Source organism: Podarcis cretensis (assembly GCF_951804945.1).
Source record: "Podarcis cretensis genome assembly, chromosome: 15".
NCBI classification, from domain to species: Eukaryota; Metazoa; Chordata; class Lepidosauria; order Squamata; family Lacertidae; genus Podarcis; species Podarcis cretensis.
This window is the reverse complement of record NC_137185.1, coordinates 6,017,414-6,042,569: the sequence shown is the minus strand read 5'-3', so window position 1 is coordinate 6,042,569 and position 25,156 is coordinate 6,017,414. Positions and strand designations below refer to the sequence as shown.

General features: G+C 45.4%; 2 protein-coding genes across 3 annotated transcripts in view; one reads left to right on the top strand and one right to left on the bottom strand.

The window, feature by feature from the left end:
* Positions 1-1,215: 1,215 nt before the first annotated feature.
* On the top strand, positions 1,216-22,451 carry CHCT1 (CHD1 helical C-terminal domain containing 1). 2 transcript variants are annotated; one of them, XM_079955856.1, is made up of 6 exons: positions 1,216-1,430; positions 2,556-2,687; positions 3,963-4,138; positions 7,808-7,907; positions 10,675-10,853; positions 14,918-22,451. In XM_079955856.1, the coding sequence occupies exons 1-6, from the start codon at positions 1,368-1,370 to the stop codon at positions 14,943-14,945; spliced, it is 678 nt and encodes a 225-aa protein (XP_079811982.1). In that variant the 5' UTR covers positions 1,216-1,367; the 3' UTR covers positions 14,946-22,451. The 2 variants fall into 2 exon arrangements, with proteins under 2 accessions (XP_079811982.1, XP_079811981.1); XM_079955855.1 differs by lacking the exon at positions 14,918-22,451 and adding an exon at positions 11,457-11,764.
* Positions 21,991-25,156, bottom strand: part of APPBP2 (amyloid beta precursor protein binding protein 2) — a 36,605-nt gene continuing 33,439 nt past the window's right edge. Inside the window, exons 12-13 of the mRNA XM_079955628.1 lie at positions 24,886-25,051; positions 21,991-22,739 (exon numbers count right to left, since the gene is read on the bottom strand). Coding sequence (XP_079811754.1) covers positions 22,486-22,739; positions 24,886-25,051 — 420 coding nt within the window. The 3' untranslated portion in view covers positions 21,991-22,485. The remainder of the gene's footprint in view (positions 22,740-24,885; positions 25,052-25,156) is intronic.

Below are 25,156 nucleotides of genomic sequence, written 5' to 3'. Positions count from 1 at the left end.
GTAGGGGGAAAGCAAAATTTGGCTGTCTTGGATTGGCTGGATGCAGAGGAGGTGGGAGGCAGCTGGGGAACCCCCAAGGCAAGAAGGCTCAGAGCCAGGGCACTGATGGCGGGACAAGCTCCTTTTCCCTCTGGTCCCCCAGAACCTGAAGAGGGATGAAGAGAGCAGAGCAAAGACACACAAGACAAAGCAGCCTCAGATTGCTTGGGAACAGTTGGCTCCACTGCCATGCTCCCAACACCTGCCCTGATGTTAGTAGCAGAGAATCTGCTTTGCATGTAGAAGGTCCCAGGTTTAATCCCTGGCGTCTCTAGAAGGGACGAGGGCAAGATCCCCATCTGAAACCCTGCTGAGCTGCTGCCTGTCAGTGTAGGAAATGCTGAGCTAGATGGACCAGCCTAACAGTATAAGGCAGTTTTCTGTGTTCCCTTACAGCACAAAGATTAGGGCCTCAGCAGAGACATACGGGGGCTATCGAGGGGTGAGAATAAAATGTTTTCAACCGCGTGAGAGAGATGGAAATATATCAGAGCACCACCAAGGAGAGTGGCCTAGAGGCAGAAGGAGGGCATCTCCCCCTTTGAAATCAGAGGCTTTTTAGAAGCTTGAAATGGAAGAAAAGAGGCCGACAGAGAGAACTGTTAGGAAGAAAATTGTGCAAAAGGGCACAGTGACCTTCCGGAGAATAAAGCGTACAGGGAGTGGGAAATTTCTTGATATAATTATTCTTATTATTCCTTTCAACAAGTAAATCTGAGACAGATTCCAATGCTTGTCTGGGATATCACTTTACAGAAAGTTTAACGCCCGCAGGATAAATTTAACAAACCTGTATTTAAAGGGGAAATCTCTCGATTTAATTTGGACCAATTCTTACTAGACCTGCCAACAACGTTCATTGACTAGGTCTCTCCTGCAGGAGGAATGAGAGAATAAAGAAAGAGTGCATCTGAGGCAGTGCAGAAGGTTTTTTGTTGTTGTCGTCGTTCACACCTCCACAGAACAGCCAAAATTCCTCGAAAAGAGACCATGATTCCTTCAGACATCTGAGGAGGCATTCAAATGATGCGAGCCATCAAGAGATGAGACTTAAGCCCCCCCCCCCCACACACACACAACCAAACATTCCCCCTATTTCTTCTCAGGGAAGCAATCCCTCTTCCTTCGCTTGTCATAAGAATTTGGAACCAATTCGCCTCAGAGGTGAGGTCACAAAAGCCGGCTTAGATTCAAACACACCCACACAGGCCGGACTGTGGCCCACGACACCCAGCTCATCTTTGGGTCCCTTGGCCCCCAAAGAGAGTCCCTAGGGAGCAGAGAAGGAGAAGGGAAGAGGCAGGATTTGGCTAACGGAGAAGTCGGCCATGGGAGAAGCAACTGCCGGAAGAATGGCAGGCCTAGAAGAGTGGAGGAACAAGGTTTGCCAGGTCTGTGTAATGGGTACATTTTTGTAGTTGTTCGAGAAGAAACCTATTCCTTTGACTATGCTTTTGGAAAGTTACCAATGCTTTCCAGTTTGCAAAATAGGCAAGGGGGGGGGGCGAGGGACATGGCAGAGGTGTATAAACTTATGCACAATATGGATCTGCTGGGGTCATCCAGTGAAGCCAGCTATTGGGAGACGCAGGAGAGAAACTCATTCACACAGCACATAGTTAACCTATGGAATTGGCTCCCACAGGAGCTGGCAATAACCACCAACTTGTCTGCCTTCAAAAATGGATTGGACAAATTCATGGAGGGTAAGGCTGTCCATGGGACGTGGGTGGCACTGTGGGTTAAACCACTGAGCCTAGGGCTTGCCAATCAGAAGGTTGGCGGTTCGAATCCCCACAACGGGGTGAGATCCCGTTGGTCGGTCCCAGCTCCTGCCAACCTAGCAGTTCGAAAGCACGTAAAGTGCAAGTAGATAAATAGGTACCGCTCCAGCGGGAAGGTAAACGGTGTTTCCGTGCGCTGCTCTGGTTCTCCAGAAGCAGCTTGGTCATGCTGGCAATACGACCCAGAAGCTGTACGCCGGCTCCCTCGGCCAGTAAAGCGAGATGAGCACCGCAACCCCAGAGTCTTCTGCAACTGGACCTAACAGTCAGCGGGTCCCTTTACCTTTAAGGCTGTTCATGACTACTAGCTGCAATGGCTGTGATCTGTCTCCACTGTTGGACGCAGTATGCCTCTGAATACCAATCCTTAGGAACTGCACTTATAGAAAGTGCTTTTGGGATCAGGTCCCACTTTCAGCCTTCCCACTGTGGAATCTGGTTGGTGGCTGTGAGAACAGGACGCTGGACTAGATGGGTCTCTGACCTGACCCCACAGCCAGGCTCTTCTTATGTTCACAACGAGGGCTGCCCCCCAAAGTCTGTCACCTGAGGCGGTTGCCTCATTTTGCCTAAGGATAGAGCTGGCTCTGTATGTCCACACTATTATCATTGTCTCAGCTGATTCTTCTGCCACTTTCCTTGATGGCTTCTTGCTTAGAGACTGCAGTTTTGCTTACTTTTTACCTGCGGGGACCCAAGAAAGTGACTTCTCGGGTGTGCAAATGTTTGCAGGCGACTGAGCTCAAGCTTCCAACCTGCCGAGACCGTGAGACGTCACACAGAGAGACCCTCACGAGGGTCGCGCCGTCAGGAGATGCGCTTGTCCACTACGCAGATGGACTGACACAGGACACCTTCAAAATAGTGAGAAAGAAAGCCATTCTACCCATAGGACATGGTTCCTTAAACCGTAGGCCATTAAACTGTTGGGCATTGCTCCTGGAATACTAAGAATACATACACACACTCTCAAGGGATGGAGGAGAAATCAGATTCAGTTCACGTATAAAGGAGAATGCTGCAGTTTCCAAAACAATACACAAAGCGAAACAGCTATCCTTTGAAATTTGCAGGTCTGTGAACTTTGCAGTGAGGTTCCCCGGCAAAGTACAGTATACAAAAATGCATAGACTAGGGTAAAGTGTGCATAAGCATGCATATATTAGTGAATAAAGCCAGCGTGTGGTAATGCTTTGGTGATTACTTGTAGCCGAATAAGATTGGCTTCCATAAACACAGTTTTAACAGTGAATCTGTAAGTGACTGTGGAGGCCAGTTCTGGATCCACACATCCTTCCACAGTGAGGACATAGATTTCCAGGCGGGAGATGATCACGGTGTGAGTTTGCCAAATGTGCCTTCCTCTTACCTCATTTCTCCCTTGCGTCCTGAGTTTGAGTGTCTTCAAAGCCCATGACACCTTTGGTAAAGGCTGTTCTCCAACTGGAGCGCTCACAGGCCAGTGTTTCCCAGTTGTCAGTGTTTATACTACATTTTTTAAAGATTTGCCTTGAGAGAGTCTTTAAATCTTATTTTGACCACCAGCATTACGCTTTCAATTTTTAAGTTCAGAATAGAGTAGTTGCTTTGGAAGACGATAATCAGGCATCCAAACAACATGACCAGTTCAACGAAGTTGATGGTGAAGAATCATTGCTTCGACACGGGTGATCTTTGCTTCTTCCAGTACACTGGCATTAGCTTGCCTGTGTGGGAATGGTCAGAGTGTCGGACTAAGACCTGAGAGGCCGGGGTTTGAATCCCGACTCTGTCCCCAGTCACTGTCCTTAGCTTAACCTTCATCACAGCGTTGCTGTGAGGATTAAATGAGGAGGAGGTGAACTGTATACACTGCTTTGAGCACCCTAGAGGAAAAAAATTGGGATATAAACGCAACCAACCCACCAATCAGTAACATACAAAATGCATTATAACCAGAAAGATCGCTTTGCAAAAATCTGCATATTAGGCAGAATTGCATTACATACTGAAATGCGAAAGTTCATGTGCGTTTGCTTTTAAACCACAAAATAACTTGTGAATGTTGGGGAATTGAACTTAAGCCTGGAAGAAACTAAAGCTGACGAATCTGCCTATCGCTACAGCCCCCACACCACTTTCTTCTCTCTCCCTCCCCAGTGCAAGGAGTTCCTGAGACCCTTCAAGAAATGCCTGCGGAAGCTGAATTTGCCCAAAGATTTCCCGAAGGAGAAGAGACTGAGCTGCACCCGGAAGAACCTGACCATCCTCGGGGACCATATCAACATGTTCCTTCAGCACTACTGCAAGACCTGGGAGCTGAAGCACTGGAAGAAGTAAGGGGGCCCTTCCACAGAATGAGGCTGCGCAACAGCATCCCAACGCTCAATGCCCAGAACCTTCCCTGAATAGCAGCACTCCTTTAAGGGACTGAGGGTATATAGTGGTACCTCGGGTTACAGACGCTTCAGGTTACAGACACTTCAGGTTACAGACTCTGCTAACCCAGAAATAGTACCTCGGGTTAAGAACTTTGCTTCAGGATGAGAACAGAAATAGTGCTCTGGTGGTGCGGCAGCAGCAGGAGGCCCCATTAGCTAAAGTGGTACCTCAGGTTAAGAACAGTTTCAGGTTAAGAACGGACCTCCAGAACGAATTAAGTTCTTAACCAGAGGTACTACTGTATTGCAACAATTCCCTCTGGTATATATTATTACCAAAGACATTCCCTTGCTTGGAAGTAGCTTCTGTACAGAGCCTGTGTTCTTTGTGATGAAATAGAGTTGACAAAAAATGTCATGGCACCTCCATAACCTGCATTTATTTGCAACATACCAGCAGACTCCTAAGGCAGGTAGCATTACTGCTAGTCCTGAATCAATTCCCCAAGGAACAACTGTACCCAGTGCTTTTGTTCTTAAAAAAATGTTTAGGGGTACTCTAATTTTCCCACTCATACTGAAATACTGCCCCTCAATGAGGCCAAACTTAGATTCACAAAATGTTTAGGGGTATGCGTACCCCTGTGTGCCCCCAGAAAAAAAGCACTGACTGTACCCCTCTGGTACTGGAGGGGATACTTTCCCTGCTTTTTGCCCCCTATCAAAACTGCTTCCTTCTGTATCTTTTGTATTTAAAGTACAGACTTATTGAGGTCATATGGAAATATACTTTAATTTATTTTGCATATGACCAAATCCTCAGTTGTTCTGAACTACTGAAGGATGGGGGAGGGGGAGCTTTACGATTTAATAAATAAAAGCTATAATTCATTGTGAGGAGGGAAGCAATTATTTATTTCATGTTTGCCTCAGCCATTACAATTTAAACACCAGCACCATGATAGCTTTTTTTTTAAAAAAAGATCTTAGCTCTCAGCTTCATTGATTAAAATTGGCCCTCGGTAATTTAAAATTTGGCTCCCCTCGCTGAGGCTCTTTTAAATCTGTTTGTTTACAAACATCCAGGCTGAGTAGGTGGGAAGCAAGCAGGGACATGGGCAAGTAATACAAGACTTAACAAGGTACACTAATCCTATAGGCATCTGCTGAGATGTAAACCCTATAGCATTAATGGTGCAAGATTCATGAAATTAGCCCGTTAGGTCTCGGGTCATCCCCTCCACCTTAGAAAAAGTTGCATGCTTTACAGGTTTGTCAGGCAGAGTCCAAAGCAAAATTCTAGCAAGAATCTCTCTAGTTATCTGTATAGGAGCCAAGAGCACATGTTTATTTTTCGTTACCGGAATACTTAAGGATCCAAGAGGGTTGAAAGAATTCCAATTGCCCAGCTCTCTGCAAGCAGATAATAAGATAATCTATTTTTCTTTCTTCTAAAGCTGTTTACCGTACTTTCCAAATAGGGCTGTGAAAGGGCAGAAGTCGGTGATTTACAAGGACAATGGCAGAATGCTATGGCAGTGCAAAAACCCAGATGGTTCAATACTGGCAGTAGTTCAATATCTTGTTAAGCAAGGAAGGTCTGTTAAGTATCATTGAAGTCTGTCAAGACATACCATACTGCCCATTAAAAGTAGCTAATCAAAGGCCGATTTCAATAATTGATTTAGTTTAATCAATTGGGCCACCAGGAGGCCAAAGGCTCCTGTATCTATCAACTCTCTTTAATACTTCTGTAAGACAAGCAACCAGGGATGGGGGGAGAAAATTGATTAAGGTCACTTTTTAAAGGCGAAACTTTATAAATCCATACTTCCCAGAACACTGCAAGAACCAAAGCTGCCATCGTTTGAAATTTCTCCAAATTTTGCAGCACACTTTTCGAGCCATGTTACATGTACTGTAGCACCCTGCTTGTGGTTAACGCTTAGCTGGAATGAAATATTCATTATAGAGAATAGAGAAATTAAAATAATAATTTATTTGTCAGGCAAATAAATGATAGACACAGTGGTATATGGTTACCAAAGCTCTGCCCCCTCCAGCCCTGATGGCCAGCACTTATATTTCCTCAGCCCAGCCCCCTTGCTCCTCCTTTGGCTGCCTCTGTCCAATCAGCCTGGTTGAAATTCCTATTGGCTGTTTGCTAGAACCAATCATAAAAGATACACCCATTTCCTATTACCTTTTATGGGAGACAAAGAGCTATATTTCCTTCTATCCATAAATGGCAGACAAGTAGCCATATATCTTACATTTGCCTCAACAAGGCACCTTAATTACCAGATCACCTTTTGCCCCTGTTGCCCCTGCATTCCAAAACAAATGGCTAAAACAAATGGCTCGTGGTATTAAATTCTATCTAAACAGAGATCTTGGGTTCACATTCTCACACACCATCAATGAAATAAGAATCTAACATAAGAATCTAACATTTCTTACTTTCTAAATCCTTTGCCTAATTACATTAAGCCAACAAATCTCATACATAATATAGTGAGCTTTTTAGAAGAAAAGGCCTTTGCAAAGTAAAAAGGAACTCAGTAAAAAACAGCTTCAAAAGAAGCCTCTTCAGTTTACACCCCCCCCTTTCCCAGCCAGCTGCTTTTCCCATTAGCTCTTCCCAAAATTTATTGCCCTTTAACTCTCTCAGTATACCTTAAACCTTAGGAAAATATGGCTAGAGTCTTATGGGAGGCACATGGTATTATTTTCTGTTAAACAATAAATATTACTATTTACCAACTCTTAATTAGTGTTTTTGCAGCTTGATTGTATTCTGTAATATGTAGGGTCAGTGTAACCTTTGCTCCCAGCCTGTAATTCCCTTTTACAACTTTGAGAAACTTGTCTCCTGCTACTGCTATAAATCAGGGGGGCCCTTGTTCAGGAGAGCAGGAAGATAAAACCAGCTGGTTTCTGCCTGGCATGAAACGTACAAACATTTGCAAATATATCTTTCAGCTCATTTTAAAATACGGGCCTTGATCAGATGCCTCAGTACAAAATTGCATACGCTAGGGCAAAACGTTTACAAAAAAATGCATATTTTAGTAAAATAAATAACTAAAGAAATCTATAATGTTATTTCAGAGCTAGCCGCTGTTCACACCATACCTTTAAAGCACTATGATACCACTTTAAGGGGCCATCGCTTCCCCCAAAGAATTATGGGAGCTGTAGTTTGATAAAGGTGCTGAGAGATGATGCCCTCTCCCGGCCTACAAGTCCCAGAGTTCCCTTTGAAGAGGGACAGATTGTTAAACCACTCTGGGAACCACAGCTCTTTCCGTATGAACACAGAAAGCTGACTTATACAGAGTCAGACTGTTTGTCCACCTAGTTCATTGTTGTCTGCACTGACTGGCAGCAGCTCTCTGGGGTTGCAGACAGGGGACTCTCCCAGCCCTTCCAGGAGACGCCATTGCAGATTGAACCCGGGGTCTTCTGCATGCAAGGCAGGTGCTCTGCTCCTGAGCCATGTCCCCTGGCCTTTAGCCTTTAGCTCTCTTTGCAACCGTCTCGCTTTCTGGCACCATTCTCTGTCCCACGTTCCACGCAACAGTGACGTGTTTAAGTTCCTTCTCTCCTCCCACTTTGCTCTAGGATGCTTTGGAGGTTTGTCTCCCTCTTCTCAGCACTCGACGAGAAGCAGCTGTGCAGATTGTACCGCTACAGCAAGACCGACCAAATGGCCAAGTTCCTGGTAAGAGCGATGCTTCCTTTGACATGGCAGAGAAAGCAGTGGAGGGTGGCAATAGGCAGCTGGGTAGCAGGGCAACATCCAGCCTACCATGGAGGCGCAGGTCAATTTTGTGTCCAGGGCAGCTGTTTACCAGCTCCATCTGGTACGCAGGCTGAGACCCTACCTGCCCGCGGACTGTCTGGCCAGAGTGGCACATGCTCTAGTTATCTCCCGCTTGGACTACTGCAATGCACTCTAAGTGGGGCTACCTTTGAAGGTGACCCGGAAACTACAACTAATCCAGAATGTGGCAGATAGACTGGTGACTGGGAGCGGCCGCCAAGACCACATAACACCGGTCTTGAAAGATGTACATTGGCTCCCAGTACGTTTCCAAGCACAATTCAAATTGTTGGTGCTGATCTTTAAAGCCCTAAACGGCCTCAGCCCAGTACACCTGAAGGAACGTCTCCACCCCCATCGTTCTGCCTGGACACTGAGGTCCAGCTCCGAGGGCCTTCTGGCGGTTTCCTCACTGCGAGAAGTGACATTGCAGGGAACCAGGCAGAGGGCCTTCTCGGTAGTGGCACCTGCCCTGTGGAACACCCTCCCACCAGATGTCAAAGAGAAGAACAACTACCAGACTTTTAGAAGACATCTGAAGGCAGCCCTGTTTAGGGTAGCTTTTAATTGTTTAACAGACCACTGTATTTTAATATTTTGTTGGAAGCCACCCAGAGTGGCTGGGGAAACCCAGCTAGATGGGCGGGATATAAATAATAAATTATTATTATATTATTACTATGTTTTCCCACCCTGCCTCAAACAAAATTTGAATCTCTCACTGAAAGTAGATTTCTTCTCTAGCCAGAGCATTGGCAGATCATAGAATCATAGACTTGGAAAGGACCCTGAGGATCACCTAGCCCAAAGCAGGAGCATGCAGCTGCCCCATATGGGTATCGAACCTGCAACCTTGGCCTCATCAGTACCATGCTCTAACCAACAGAGCTATCCCGGCTGAAGTGGTCCAGAGAGAGGCGGGGGCAGGAAGCAAGAGGCCATATCAGCACCACACATTTAAAGTTTTCATATGCCACTGTAACAGCCGTGGCTTCCTCCAAAGAAGAACTAAAATCTCATCAAGGGCACTAGGAGTTGTTAGGTATCGCAGCCATCACTGGCCAAGCATGCTAGGCTGATAGAAGCTGTAGTTCAGCAGCGCCTGGCAGGCCAAAGGTCCTCAGTGCCTTCTGCAGTTGATCCCTACATTGCAGATCCTGCATTGAGTAGGGGTTGAACCAGATTACCTGCAGAATCCTACCATCTCTCTCTCTCTCTCTCTCTCTCTCTCTCTCTCTCTCTCTCTCTCTCTCTCCACACTCACCCACTTTTATTATTATAAGCTCCTTTGGGGGCAATAAAGAGGCAATAGGACTGTTCAGAGGCAGTCTCTCTCATGCACCAGGTGCTGTGGCCAAGGGCTGTTGCCGTCCTACAGTACTTGCCCCTGTTGGAAGCAGAATACTGGGCCCAGATGGGCCTTTAGGTTGACCTAGCAAGGCAACGTGTTCAATAACACCTCTCTCAGAGGTGTGGGGGCTATCGGATAGCACCAAAGAGATCCTTGGCAAATGCCCCAGTGTTGCCAGTATATTAACTCGATCTTTTTATGAGTTTTTATTAAGGCTGGGAGATGAGCAGGACAGACTGAGTCATCACTGCTTTGTTGAAATCCCTGCTATGATCGATGGTGTTCTGTGCTGCTCAGGGCTTGCTAATGTGTGATTTCCCAGCCCCATGAAAAAGGAGAGTTAGCAGAGGAGGTTTTCTTCTTGAAAATTAAAGACGTCACAAGGATCTAAATCGAGCAGAAAGGCTACTGAATAACAGGCTGCATTTAAATAACTTTAATGGTGCTCAAAGCTTGTTTTTTCCTAGTGGACAGTCTGCTTGTGCCAGCTGTTGGGGCAGTGAGCATGGCTGCCTTTGGGTCAAGCCAGGAATGTTGCAGAGTCAGCCTATCGGTCCACCTAGCTCAGTAATGTCTACACTGACTGGCAGCAGCTCTCCAGGGTTACCAGGCAAGAGCTTACCCCAGCCCTGCCTGGAGATGCTGGGGACCTTCTGCATGCAAAGCAGATGATCTGTCCACTGAGCTACAACCTTTCTCCTATTCCTGTTGCTAACCTAGTTAGGGCTGAACTGTCAACAGTTGTAAAGTTTAGCTGAACTTTCTGGGCTGGGTAAAAAGTGCAAAACCACGTCCTCATGAATCTTTAGGGAGAGGGGTAATTTGAGGTGGGGGTGAGGCATTCACTGGAGCTTTGCACAGCTGCAAACATCCACCGGACAAAGGGCCTCGTAGGCTTTGCATTTAAATTGCAGCTTTTCCATAATGATTCCCTGAGAAAGCCATAGCGGCACCCAGTGGTCGTGCCACTTTATAAAGAAGTTGGCCATGCCTGAACGCTTCCAGCTTTGTCCTGTATTCTACTATTTCTGCACCGTTAAATTTAACAATGGAGATGTATATCTGGGTGCTATACAATGGGAGCAGAAGGGGAGCAGTCGATCGTGTGAGAGCTCTTTTTGAGCGTTGAAAGACGACACTTGTCCTCCGTTCCAGCGCTGCATTTTTGAAGTGCTGCAAGCCACCGAACGGGACATTCTCAAGTGTGTGGTTTGATGCTTCACAGCTCAATTTAGGCCAGGAATCCTCACGTTGTAGAGTCAGAGGCGACCAGTCCTGTGTTGGTTTTGTGCCTGTCTTCGTATTTCATTCCAGAAAGCTTATTGCCGGTTGGAAAGTCCCGACATGGTTGTTCTGCCTGACTGTGGCAAGCTGATGAAGCTGCGTGATACCTGGGGCCTCCAAGGCGGTGCAAAGATCCAGGGGAAATTAAAACAGGTGTGCTCACTGTCGCGAGACTCTGACCTGCCTCCGGGAAGTACGTCAAAGAAGAGGTGAGTGAGGAGCATCAACTGTGCTCAGATTGGTAGGGGTGCGCAGGGGGCGTCTAATGAAACCCATAATTCTCACCACTGACTAGGGATGGATGGATCTGTCATTTTCAGCTGCGTTTCTCATTTTCAGTTCTCTACATCCCTGCAGCAGTTTGAGAATTGAAAAGAATAACCCTGATGTTTATCTGCATTTCAGTGCAAATTTCTCCTAACAGGGCGAGGGAAGGAATGCAGAAGGGCTGTAACTCAGTGCTAGGGCACAGGCTTTTGTGGTCAAGTGGCCCCAGGGTTGATTCCTGGCATTTCCAGGAAGGAGTAAGAATGTCTATCCAAAACCCTGGAGAGCCCCTGCCAGTCAGTGTTGACAATATTGAGCCTCATGAAGCAATGATCTCAGTATTAGACAGCTTCTTACATTTCCTTTACTGGGCACTTACAAGAAGGATGGGGATCTGTGGCCTTCCAGATGTTGCTGGACTCCCGATTCCAGCAGGGCCAACGATCGGGGATGTTGTGCATCCTTGCTGGATAGTTCAGCAACATCCATTGGAAAATGGGTTCCCCACTGCTCTCTTAGGGAGTTTTTCCACCCTGTCTCTTCAGGCTACACAAGAGGCTCTCAAAGGCAAGGAGGAAGGAAGGTGTCGATATCAGTCACCCCACGTACATGGCTACCATCTCACCTACCTCTACCAGCAATGAAGCAGCGAAGCTTTCTCCAGCGGCTGAAGAAACTCCTTTAAAGACTGACCGTTAGCATGTGCGGCGTTTACCAAGGAGACAACACGCACATCCAATGTACCCAACGGAGAATTTGTAGAAAGAGTTTAGCTTTCTGCAAGACGCCTTTTGAGTTAGGCCTCTGCAGAGACTCGATGTCAACAGCTTATATAAAGACCCGCTTCCTGAGAGCATCTTTCCTGGAGTTTATGATTCAATCTGCCTCCCAAGAGTGGTTTGGGAGCAACATGAGGGTCAAAGACAAGTGGACAGGGAGGTCTGTGAAGTGGAGAGGTGGAATGGCTCTGCTGAGTTGGGCTGTTGAGAACTGGAGTCCAAAACACAGCCATTCAAACTGGGATCAAATTGGGATCATGTCCAGAACACATGGGGCTGGGGCACATTGAGGAAGGCAGAGCTCCCTTGCTTTGGTGATGGTTTTGTGAGGTTTTAAAGAAAGTGAGGATTTGATGAAAAACCATTCAAATCAAACCTCTTGCAGGAGAGTGCAGGAGGGAAACCCCTTCCCGGTTTGTGGTAGCAAATTAGCACTTAATATTTCTCTCCATGGGACGCGGGTGGTGCTGTGGGTTAAACCACAGAGCCTAGGACTTGCTGATCAGAAGGTCGGCGGTTCAAATCCCCGCGACGGGGTGAGCTCCCGTTGCTCGGTCCCAGCTCCTGCCAACCTAGCAGTTCGAAAGCACGTCAAGTGCAAGTAGATAAATAGGTACCGCTCCGGCGGGAAGGTAAACAGTGTTTCCGTGCGCTGCTCTGGTTCGCCAGAAGTGGCTTAGTCATGCTGGCCACATGACCCAGAAGCTGTCTGTAGACAAATGCCGGCTCCCTTGGCCAATAAAGCGAGATGAGCGCTGTAACCCCAGAGTCGGCCACGGCTGGACCTAATGGTCAGGGGTCCCCTTTACCTTTATTTTTCTCCATATAATGTTTAAATCCTCTAAGGTGGAATGGGGAACCCCAGACCTGAGGGCAGAATGCAGCTCTCTGAGCCCTTCCACAGGGCCCTCGAGACTTTCCCCAGGTGAAAGAAAGTTAACTTTTCCTAGAAAGTCTTTTCCTTAGCAACTACTGTATTTTGATCCTGAACTATAATGAAGCAGCAGTGCCACCTAGTGGCCACATGACTCCTGGTGTGTACCACACAAGGCCTAAGTATAGTGCAAGGGCCTTAATGCTTTGCAGCCCCAGGATGCCCCCTTTGTAATCCCAAGCTAACTATGGGGCCAGCTCTACTGTTAACCAAAGTTCTATGTGATTCCCCATGGGAGTGGTCACAGGCCGTATCTGCACCATCCATTCTAAAGCACAATGATACCACTTTGTACAGTCAATGGCTTCCCCCCATGAATTCTGGGAGCTGCTGTTTGTTAAGGATTCTCAGAGTTGTTAGGAGACTCCCGGTTCTGTTCCTGGAGCTACAATGAGTAGTTGAAAAGTCTCTTCACAGAGAACTCTGGCAGCTGTAGCTCAGTGAGGGGAATAAAGGGATTCCTAAAAAAAACAACACCCACAGCCCCCAAAATTCTTTGGAGAAAGCCACGAGTGTTGCAATGGTGCTTTAAATGTGTGGTGTGAACATGGCCATAATTAAGAGCGGGTGGTGCTGTGGTCTAAACCACAGAGCCTCGGGTTTGTTGATAAAAAGGTTGGCGGTTCGAATCCCCGCGACGGGGTGAGCTCCAGTTGCTCGGTCCCTGCTCCTGCCAACCTAGCAGTTCGAAAGCACGTCAAAGTGCAAGTAGATAAATAGGTACCACTCCAGTGGTGGAAACAGCATTTCCATGTAGTGCTCTGGTTCACCAGAAGTGGGTTAGTCATGCTGGTCACATAACCTGGAAGCTGTACGCCGGCTCCCTCGGCCAGTAAAGCGAGATGAGTGCCGCAACCCCAGAGTTGTTCGTGACTGGACTTAACTGTCAGGGGTCCTTTACCTTTTTTTAAGGCTCCTAACAATCAGCTAACTATGGGCTATAGTCAGTGGTAGTCATGGTCGTGTTGATTAGTTTCTGTGGATTTACTCTTGCGTAGAACGTAGAGGCAACCTGTTCTTTTGTACCCGATCACCCTGGAGAGGAGATAAGAACAACGGGCTCAAAAAGTTAAAGGAGGGCAGGAGTTGTGGTCTGTTGCCCACAGACGATTTAGGATGGTGTGGGCCATTCCCCTACCCAGGGTACTGAACTGAGGGGGCGCAAAGTAATAGAACCTGTCAAAGGGACAGAAAGGGAAGAAAATGTGTGTGAGTTGCAGAATGAGAGCCAAATCCTTTGAGGATGAGGGAGACTGAAACCACGATTCGTGTCACTGGTTTGTGATGTCAGGCAAACAGAAGGGCTCAGTAGCAGTTTTCTTTCCCAAAATTTCTCTCAAGAGCTTCCCTCCATGTTGCTGTTCCCAGCTGTGTATTGAGGGCTCTCCCTGCTCCTCTACCTCTGTCCCAGCCATTTAATTATTATTAGTACAGTGGTACCTCTGGTTAAGAACTTAATTCGTTCCAGAGGTCCGTTCTTAACCTGAAACTGTTCTTAACCTGAGGTACCATTTTAGCTAATGGGGCCTCCCGCTACCGCCACACCGCAATTTCTGTTCTCATCCTGAAGTAAAGTTCTTAACTCGAGGTACAACCGGGTTAGCGGAGTCTGTAACCCAAAGCATTTGTAACCTGAGGTACCACTGTAGTATTATTAATCTATCCTTCACCTCAAAGTCCTAGGGTGGGCTGTAACAAGTAAAGCACATTGTTAAGAACAGCTCACAACCCCCAAAATAAGGTGGATCCTAAACCGTCCTAACCCAGGATAAAGAGGTGCATCTCTCCTGCACTTGATGAAAAACGGGATAGTGAAGGTGCCAGACGCAACTGTGTGAGGAGTCCTACAGCTTGGGGGTTTGCCACAGGGAATGCCCCACAACCCCACCAACTGGGCATATATTTCACCCCAGCTGAGCACTGCCCCACCCCAAAACAAAATTCATTCCCTACAGGGGGAATGAAATCACTCGGCTCAGGGTGATCATCCACCCTCATCCGTCCCCCCAGTTCACCCCAAGGCTTGCCATTCACAGCTCCCCACAACCCCCTTTAAAGGGAGGGGGCACTTCACAGAGTGGCTTTCTGAACTGTTGTGTGAAGCCTCACTGTAGGAGAAACAGCTTACCTGGGTTAGCCTGCGTTTCCTTGTGCTGAGGTAGCATGGCTGCCTATCAGTGGCCACATGAGCTACAGAACGTGACGACGCCTTACATATTATGTATATATAGGAAGATATAAAAACACTAAAGTAAAATATCCCCCCGACGCTGCCCTTTCCAACCCCCCCAAGGGAGTTTTCCAAAGAGTGTGCCAAATGATAGCCGAAACAGAAGCTCGCTCGTTTTTTTGTTTTGTCTTTTCCAAAAGAGCACAGAAGCCTTCTGCATCCCGAACAAAGCACACCTGCACGAATGCAGGAACACTATATTTATTAGGTCAATTATCCATTTTTTAGCAATACAATTACAGAATTATCACAATGTTGGTTACAAACATACTCAGTATGGGTTTTGATGGTTACAAAGAATAAAAGTCGGGCACTGCAGTCTTGGTGCGAATGTTGGAATACAAAAAAGAAAAGGGGGGGGCGGAGAAACATGGGAAAGGGTGGCACAAGAGTGGAGGATGAGCGTCCGAAAGTGATCAAGATGCTTTCATATAAATAACCGTGGCACAAAAAGAGAGAGAGGGAAGAGGGGTTCAGATTCAGAGCTGCCGGGATGTGCGCTTGCTCCAATTTTAGTAGCTTTTGTTTCCAATGTACAGTGATATATGTATACATGTATTTTTAATCCCTTGTTAAGTTCCACTGAATCAGTAAAAAAAAAAAATCCACAACACATATATTAGTACTGAACTCGGTAATAGTCAAGAGGAAAAAATGTAAAAGTTTATTCACCTCCGAGGAGTTAACTCTAAAAAAATTATCTCTCTCTTTTCTGTTTAAATATTATTATTTTAAAAAAATCATGGCAACATAGCTTCCTATAAAGGAATATACACAGAAAGGAAAGCAGATGGAAGATTTAAGAGTTACACGTATGGTACCTGTGACAGTTAAAAGTGATCCAACACTGAAAAAAACCTGTGTGCCAAACACCAAGTTTCTAGATATCTCTATATATTTATATAGTATATATATTTTCCCCATCTTTATTTTTTTATTTTAGAGTTTTTGAAACAAAACAAAATATGCACTTGGAAAAACAACTTCCTAAGGCCTCTCCAAGCTATAAGTTGCTTAGAATTGCAATGAAAGTATTTGCTAATGAGAACTTGGAAAGCAAACGGCGATATATATTTCTCACAGGACAAGGAAGAAGCCAGTTTCACTGCCTAAAACATACCTGAGTTTGGGGAAGGAGGGAGTGGGCAAACACCGCCAGAGCTCTGCCGAAAAGGAATTGCGCAAGCGTTCTCTTGCTACATGGAAATTTTTTCTTCCTTCCTTCCCTCCCCACCTTCTCAACACAACATCATCAACAAAGAAACACACCTAGCAAAGGAATTTCCCCCCAAAAGGCCAAAAGGTGAAAATGTGCAACAGGCTAAACCTGTGTCAAAGACACAAAAAAGCAACTGAATTAAGAAGAAAAATAAATCCCAAAAGGAGGACAGATATTTTGAATCGCAGTAATAGCACTTTGATCCAGCAAGGGTTGGGTGGTGAAGGAACATTATTGGGCCCCTTCAAACCCAACCCGATGGTAGATTCCAGAACAAAATGGCACCATGTGGATCCAATGAGAAGCTGTACTGAGAAATGAGTTTTCCACCACGCATGTGGCCAAGTGGCTCCACTGGGGGGGGGGGCTGCGTCTTTAATCCTATTTTTGGGCAGTTTTGCCTTTCCTTACAACTGTAAGAACAAGCCTTTTTCTATCAATATTGTTATCTTTCTTAAAGGTGGTAGGTGGGATGGAGGGGAGGGGAGAAGGAAGGCCGTCATTATGAAACGTAAAGTTATTAATAGTGTAAAACATCTGCCGAGGCAACCAAATCAATGAACTTCCAAAGAGCAACTCTTGCTATCAAGCAGTCCAAGCTGGATATTGGTTAACTTTAGCCAACATCTTCAGAAGTGGGTTTTAGGCTCGACACATGGCTAAAAGGATGGAGAGAAACAGACCCTTTCCCCCCACCTCCTTCTCCTGCACTGCTAGAAGCAACAATGCAACAGCAACTTCATTAAGCCAGCATCAGAGAGCAGCATCTCACCGTGTTATGGGGTTACAGAAGGCGGCGAAGGTTCGGCCCATTTCACAAGTCCCTGTCATTTCAGCGGGAAAGACTAAAGCAGGCACCCCCAACTTGAGGCCTTCCAGATGTTTTGGCCTACAACTCCCATGATTCCTAGCTAACAGGACCAGTGGTCAGGGATGATGGGAATTGTAGTCCAAAATATCTGGAGGGCCAAAGGTTGGGGATGCCTGGACTAAAGCAAGTATTCAGTGTTCTTGTAGAAAACTGATGGGACTTAAAAACATGGGCTTGTCGTCTATAAATCTCTCCCACCTAAATCTCAATGGGACTTGGGAGCACGTAGCTTTTGAGTGGATTGTGTCTGATGCTTATAGGCCAGTGACAGCTTCCCAAGCCTCAAATAACTGGCTTCTCTTCAAGCAAGACCAGCTTCAGTTGCCTCCAAGCGAGGCAAACGGTACTTGCTCTGTCGTTAAGCGGCTGGAGAATCCTATGAGACAGATAAGTTGATGGTTAGCCAAATTTGCTGCCTTGTGTTGAAGTGGACCAAGGGAGCTGGGAGGGGACTGTCCTTCCATGACAACTTGACTATTGGGCTGGGTGGTCAAGTCCATTTAAAAAGGCCTCTGCTATTCCTTTCGTCCTAACCACTCCAATCTGATTTAAAAATGAAACCTGAATTTGCAAGGGTAGGGGAAAGACACAAATTAAAAAAACTGGAAGAGGATGGAAACTTGAGAGGATTCTCCCAAGCCTCATTCATTCTTTTAAAACGGCTTTGTTTCAAGGGCTTTCTGGAACAATAACAACAAAATAATAATCCATTTCTTAAACGCCGAAGTACACTCCCGTGGAGAAAGTTACTCAAGAGGCAGGGAGAAGGCAGATTTATTATATTGAAATGTCAGGTTTGTTTTGCAGTGTGATTGTTTGGGGAGAGAAAGGAAGACTCAATCTGTTTCTAGTGAGCTTATTACCTAGTATGGTGGGGGAAAGCAGAGTTGAGAACTCCCTTCTCTTTCTCATGCACAGAAGTGGGATCCCCTACAGTGCTGTACATGAAAAATGTGGCCTAGTATATAATGTGAGCACTATTACTAAAATAGAATACTCTTTCAGAAATCAACACCTTGCTTTTAAAATGCCAGCCCCCCCCCCAACCCACAGAAAATCATCAGGAGCTTCAAAGGAAGGGAAAACTCAACATAAATCTAGAGAGGCACATGGTAGCCTTTGCACATGAACCTGGCACAGAAAATTAAACCCATTTCAAAGAAAATTGTTTAACCCCCCCCACAGACACTTCCAATTCTGTCTCCCCTTTTTAGCAGGCTTGAGAATCTGGCTTTGTAAATGCTATATATTTAAAGCACACGGCTTTCTCCAAAAAATCCTGGGGACTGTAGTCTACCTCTCAAAGAGCTACAAGTTCCAGGGCGCTTAAGAAACTACAGTTCCCATGATTTTTGTGTGTGCGCAATCTTTAAATTAGTACCTATCATGTGGTTCTTTTTACCTCTGACTCCCAAAGGTTTTTCTTCAAAAGGTCTCTGTTCAAGAGCATAACCTCAAGAGAATTCCAGATTTCCCAAGGTTTTAGTTTCATTTTTATTTTTAAAAAGAACCTTCTAAAAATTCAAAGAGCAGAAATTGAAAATATCTTCCGGGTTTGTCCAGACATCAACCTTGGTTACACTTACACAACCAACTGAGGGCCACTGTTAACATTCGCTCATTAAAAGTTAGCATATTCCCAGTGGAAAGGGGGTATATTCCTAAGGTACCATTTTGTTGGCTTCCAAGGTCCTAAGAATTGCAAATAGCAGAGATGTGGAAGCATGGCTCATATGCAACACAGTCAAACCCTGTGTGCAAAGGAAATTGGGTAGCAACAACCAGCTCGGAGACTATCCTGACAGGCAGAAGCGATCTAGGTTCTTCTAAAAGATTCGAGGCAAACACTTCCCTTTGTCTTCACTTGGGAAAGAAAAGGAAAAAAAGAGCATTTCAACTAAACCTTTCGTTGTGCGAACTTGGAAAGACCCGGCAAGTCTAAACAACCCTCCGTCACAAATATACACACAAATAAAAGCACCTCGCTTCTTTCCAACATGCAATTAATTGGACATATCCCAGAATGCAGCTAACATGATTTAGACTGGATTGAGGGCGAGGAGAAGGGGAAGAGGAAAGAAGGCTATTTTTTTAACAAAACCAATAACCCATCCATGGTGGTACCTGGCCTAAAGCATGGGAGGCGGGATAAATGGGGGCTTGAAATGCTCAGGAACAACAACTGTTGATAAAAGATAGTGATGTCAAATTGGTGGAAGGGGTTCAACACGGAGAAGCCTTTTCCTTCCTCTGAAAGATCATTTGCAAGCAAGAACCAAGGAGGAACATGCAGGAGAAGATGAGCTAAAAGAACTCTGGGCTGAACTGCTTCAGGACCGCACTTGGGAGTTGCCCTTTTTCAATGCTCCCGTTTGTTATAATCTTGAAATACAAGCGCCCACCCCACCCCCACCAATTAAGCAGCAAGTATACTAGGTATCAAGGTTCTAGCTCAGCCTACGCTGGAGTAATCCCACAGAAGATAATGAGGCTATGCCAGTACTTGCAAGAGAGGAATTCCCTTGAAACCTTGTCTTGAACAAGGTTTAAGGGCTCGTTTTAATACCCAAGGTGGCCTGTAATTATTATTTAAGTCAGCAAGCTTTGCTGGTTTGTATAGTAGCTACAGCAATCCAATTTATTTATTTGTTTTTGCTCTCTGAGGCAATATAATTGGCATTGTTGTATTAATGGTAGTGTTTTGCAACTTTGGGCTTTTCTTTTCTTTTTTTACTTTCGTCTAGAATGGCAACAGATGTGCTGCGACTTTAGCAATTGGATTAAAGCCTTTGACTCCCAACAACCAATCTATTCTGATGTTTGGTTTATAGCAGCTAAACTGTGGCTGTTTAGATTGGCAACTGCCAACCTGGTGCCTCTCCCAATATCTTGGACTCCAACTACCACCAGGCTTGTGAAGGCTGAAGGAAGTTGCTAATCTGGCAGCGCATGGAGGGGCTCACGTCAGCCCACCCCAGTTCGACACTCAAGCTGTCAGTCAAAAGCAACTTTTAATGGGCACTTACTGGGAAGCCAGCCTGCTGAAGATCTGACATCTGCAGCATTGGGAATCTATGGGGATTACAGTTGCAAAGTTTTAGTCTGAGGGACACTTCTGCTAGAAAAAAGTTTTTTACATGGTGGGTGGGGAAATGGCATTTTTATTTCAGAATACTTGTCCAGCTCACGGAGACTTGTGGTTCAGAAATACACCTGGAAAAGCACCACAAAGGGAGGCTGATTCTGGGCCTGCAGCAATAATCCAGGATGGTCTTCCTACCATGTGTGGTTCTGGTGTCAGAACAAGAGATGCTAAAGCCACAGCTCCAAAAATCAACACCTTTTGTTTCAAGCAGGGTGTTGACGAGATACCCCACCCACCATGCACAGGGAAGGAAGTATCTTTTTAAAAGGCACTATTATTATTTTTTAAAAGAAAACAACAACCAAAAACTATCAGCCTGCAATATTCAAGGTTAAAAGCCAAACACTATTGCTATTAAATGAGGAACTCTCAGCAACTTCCAAAGCCACCGACCGCTAACTGTTGATGCACCCTTTTGACGACAGATTGCCCCCCCCTTGCCTTCCACCCCCCCACCCAAAAACCTCACAAATTAAAGGGGGGAAATGAATGAAACTCATTCCAAACACTAGAGAGGCTTTTTCTCTCTCTCTTGCTTTTCCCTGGGCAACTTATAAACCCCCTGAAAATAGAGGAGAACACCTGACAAAACCCTTAACCACAGAGACACTGCCTGCATCTCTGCGTTAAGAAGTGAGGTAAATAGGAACTCTCCCCCTCCTTCCTTTCCAACCTAGCTCACTATATGCTACATAGGTCTTTCAAAGTTCATTTACTACCTTGGTGTTTAAAATATGGTACAATTAAAAGAAAAACCCACAAACCACACATATACCCCAAAATTAAGACAAGCTAGTGAGACAGGCATAGTTATTTTTTTTGTTTTGCTTTTTAAAAAACATATGATGACAGACATTAAAAATATATATATAAAAAGAACTGAGTTCTGGCTGTTTTTGTTTAACGTAAAAAAAAAATGATGAAGCTGAGAGAGAAAGGAAGAAAGACAGACCTGTTGTGCTTATTCTTTTTTTTTTTTTTTTTTTGGCATTATCCATTGACCCCTGCAAGCTGTACAATAAAAAAAAAATCATCTGCAGATATTAAAACAAAACCAGATTTTTTCCCCTTAATGACGACGACCAATCTAATTAGCACAAGCAAGTTATAGCCTTTAGAGAGAGCCCGTTTCAAAGACAGGGGAAAGGGGAAGGAATAGCATTTGCTATGCTTTGCTTACGGTGCTAAACATCTAGTTTACCTGTGTAAACTTAGTATTTTAAAAAGACATGCCTTTGAAACCGCCGAAGAACGTTGAAGCTCCTAGCTTTGTTATCTAGTACATGTATGTATATAAAGTCTCCATTCATCACTTGAAAATACACCCCTTCGTGAAATAATCCTACCGAGCTTAAAAAAGCAAATGCGAAAGGGCAGAAATTGTGACTTGAAAGCCATTGGTCCGAGACTCTTTTCCTAAGGACGGGCTGGTCCGCTTGAAATCTCCCGGTCCTATTACAGAAAACTCTTTTGCCCTGTACGGAAAACAAAAACACAATGAAATAAACCGAGAAAGCTGAGAGACTAAAATATTCTGCCAGTGGTTACCACTTTCAGGTGAACACTGGTCTGTTTTGGGTGCTCTTTGAAAGTGCAAACGGTGGTTCAGACGGAGGCAGAGCAACCAAGCATCACTTCCCAGGAGGAAATTCTTCGCCATGTCTCTTCGTAAGGCAGCAGAAAGCAAGAAGCGAAGATTTCCCCCACCCCTTTTCTTTTTTTCGTGTGTGTATGAATATCTGTGGTTACTTTTTTCAACAATCCATATCGAATAAGTTTTTTCCTTGTTTTTACACTGTATAACAAGAATAATCATATGGTCGTATAGGACTTCAGACTTGTCACAAGCACTGGTCAGTGGGCACCCTCCTTATCCACCAATTAATAATGCAACTCTCAGAATGGTTTAATGGCTTTATTGCTCTCTTTCCATTCTCGCAGAGATTTCGTGTAAAGTAGCTTTGCTTGGACAAAAAATAAAAAATAAGAGAACATCGTTAGGGGTGTTTATGGGGTTTTTTTTTCTTTTCTTCCTTTATATATATATTTATATATATGTATATGTATCTCTTTCTCTCTCTCTCTCAAGTTGAAAACGTGAGCCAAAACAAAACATGCCGTACTCATGCTGGTAAGAATTTTAGCACACATTCGTCTGTTGTGGTCACTCCATTCAAAGGTGAGATTCCTCCCCTCCCCGAGAAAACAGGGGATTTCTAATGGACTGGACCAGTGTTTCAATGCAATTGCAGCCCCCTCAGAGAGAGAGAGAAAAACACACACAAAAAACTACATGGTTTCAAATTTCACAGTATGACTTTTCCCATGTAAATTTGGGGAGGAGGGAACAGAAGAAGGGGGGGGGAAATAGTTGTTGGTAAAATTGACCAAGGTCCTTAGCAAATCTGTCCTTCGGCGGTCTGAGACATCAGGAAAGACTGGACAACTTCTTCAGTGGATTGCAGGCTGGTGCTCACGTCCTCCAGGGCGTCTGTCACTGAAAACTGCCGATCCCGCAACCGGTTCCAGTTGGCCAAAATGTTGTGGTACTCAAAGACCTTCTCGTAATTGCCAATGGAATTGTACAGTTTAATGAGGCCCCTGTAGTCATATTCTAGTCCACTGTAACCTTCCCCAAAAAGCTTCTTCCCTAAAAATAAACGAAATGTGAAGGAGAATTAATGCTGTACTTTTTTCAGTGTTGCCTAACAGAGAAGCCTGCTCTTTTTATTTTATTAAGTAAAAATCCGATACCTTTCAGCTGGAGTACATTTTACCATGTTCTCCGATCTGGGGTGGGGAAACTGTGTCTTCCCCCTCCTCTCCAGATGTTGCCTGACTACAACTCCCACCCTCCCTGACCACTAGGCATGCTAGCTGGGGCTGATGGCAGGCAACGTCCAGCAGCATATCAAGAGCCACAGGTTCCCCATCCCCGACCTAAGGGAACAGAGAAGGCATTGCTATTTATACTGGTTCCCGCATGCCCTCGAAAATAAAATCTTGTGTGTGTGCTATCCCCACCACCTCAAATAGACCTGGAAGAAGGATCTACAGTCATACCTCATGTTGTGTCTGCTTCAGGTTATGTCTTTTCAAGTTGCGTCCTGCGGCAACCCGGAAGTACCGGAATGGTTACTTCCGAGTTTCGCCGCTTGCACAGAAGTGCTAGATCGCGCCTCGCGCATGCGCAGCACTTTTGGATGCGAACGCTTCGAGTTGCAGACGTGCCTCCGGAACAGATTACGTCCTCAACTCGATATATGATTAAACCAACCAAGATTGGTGGAGAAGGGACAACATTTGCTCCCTTCAAACAACTTCCCCAAAACCATGTACAGCGTGTTGGACCTCATCACCAGCTAAAACGAAGCACAATTATTTGCTCACAGGCCTCCGCTATTGTCCTAGGTCCTTTACATTGGGATGGATCCAAATGCTGTGTGCACAGAAAGCCACCTGTCTTTCCTGCCTCCTCTGCAAGAAGCTTCTCTGGAAGTCTGGGACACACACCTGAAAAGCACTGGTTAGGCAGCAGGGGACTCTGGTGGGAGGGCATCCTTGTTTTGTAGGCAACTATTGTAGTACTTTTATCGGTGGATAGTTCCCACATTGCTTGGCTTGTTACTCTCTTTGCTTTATTAAGTTCTTGCTAGCCACCCCTGGGTTTTCTTTTAGAAGAAAAGGGGTCTTGAACGAATGGATGAGTGAGCAATTATCTTGAAATGGGTGGAAGAACCTTGTGACAGTGGGATGCTCATGGCAACAACTCCCTGTCACAAAACAAACCCGCAAAGGGAATATCCTTCCCCTGAAAACAGAACAAACCCAGGCAACAACATCCATCCTCTTCTGCAGCTACACCCCAAAATAACACAACCACAACAATGAAATAGGCAACGCTCCCCACCATTCTCCCAGCACCCTTCCCAATTCTTACCATGCAAAAGAGAATCCTCTTTCCTCCCCCTCTAGCTCAAACCTCTTTTGTTTAAATCAAAGCTTGACTGGGCAGGAGGGAGAACAAATCAACAGCTACAGCTGCCCTCTACTTTTCCCCCTTCTAGGAATGATTGAGGGGCCCAGAGGCATTCTGGGAAGATGAAACAAAAATGGCTGGAAACAAGAATTTGCCTCCCAATGACTAATTTTCTTTTAATAATAATAATAAAGAAACTTGGACAATCGTGAGGGGCTGGAGGGTGCCAAGGGAGGTGTTGGGGAACCCACAGACACCTTGCTGGCAATCCTAGTGGTAAGCCAGAAATCATAGCATAGTTATCTGTTCCTGGCTCATGCTGGATGATAACAAACAAGACTCATGGTCTGGCCATAATCCTAAACTAAGGATTGTGATTTGTGTAAGCAGGATGGAGACAAACAGCTCAGGAAGACGTGTCTGTTGAAAAGTTAACTATGGTTTTGCTGTAACACAGAAACTGAGGCAGTGTGTGTTGTTAGGCTAGGCTGAGACATGGTGGCTGATCCAAGGTCATCATTTAGTGAGCTTCATGGGAGAGCAGGAATTCGAAGCCTGCCCCAAATCCAAGCCAGGTGTGGGGAACTTTTGGCCTTCCAGATGTTGTTGGATGCCGGCTCAAAGCAGGCATGGCCAAGGATGATGGGAGCTGTAGTTCAGGAACTTCCGGAGGGCCAATGGTTCCCCACCTCCTAATCATCCATCCTTTTTTACCTGGACTTCTTCCAGGGGAAAGAGAACCTCACCAACCAACCCCCCCCCCCCGAGAGACAACATCACTGTATATGCAAGCTTAGGCTCAAAAGTGTTTACACACCAATTGCTATGGATCTCAAATAAAGCTTTTCGGCGTTTTCGTACTGATTCATGTCGTAGTTGTAGAGCGAGGCAAGGTGTCCCACGGAAAGAGCAACTTCGTAATCTTCTTGGCCGAGAAGCTGCTCCTTGATTTGGATCGCTTTGATGTGCATCTCTTCCGCTTCCTGGAACACGCCCACAAAATTAAGACAATGGTGAATTGCCGGTCTTTTACTAGATGATTGTCAAGAGAGCCAGAGATACAGTTCAAGGAAGACATGTCAATAATA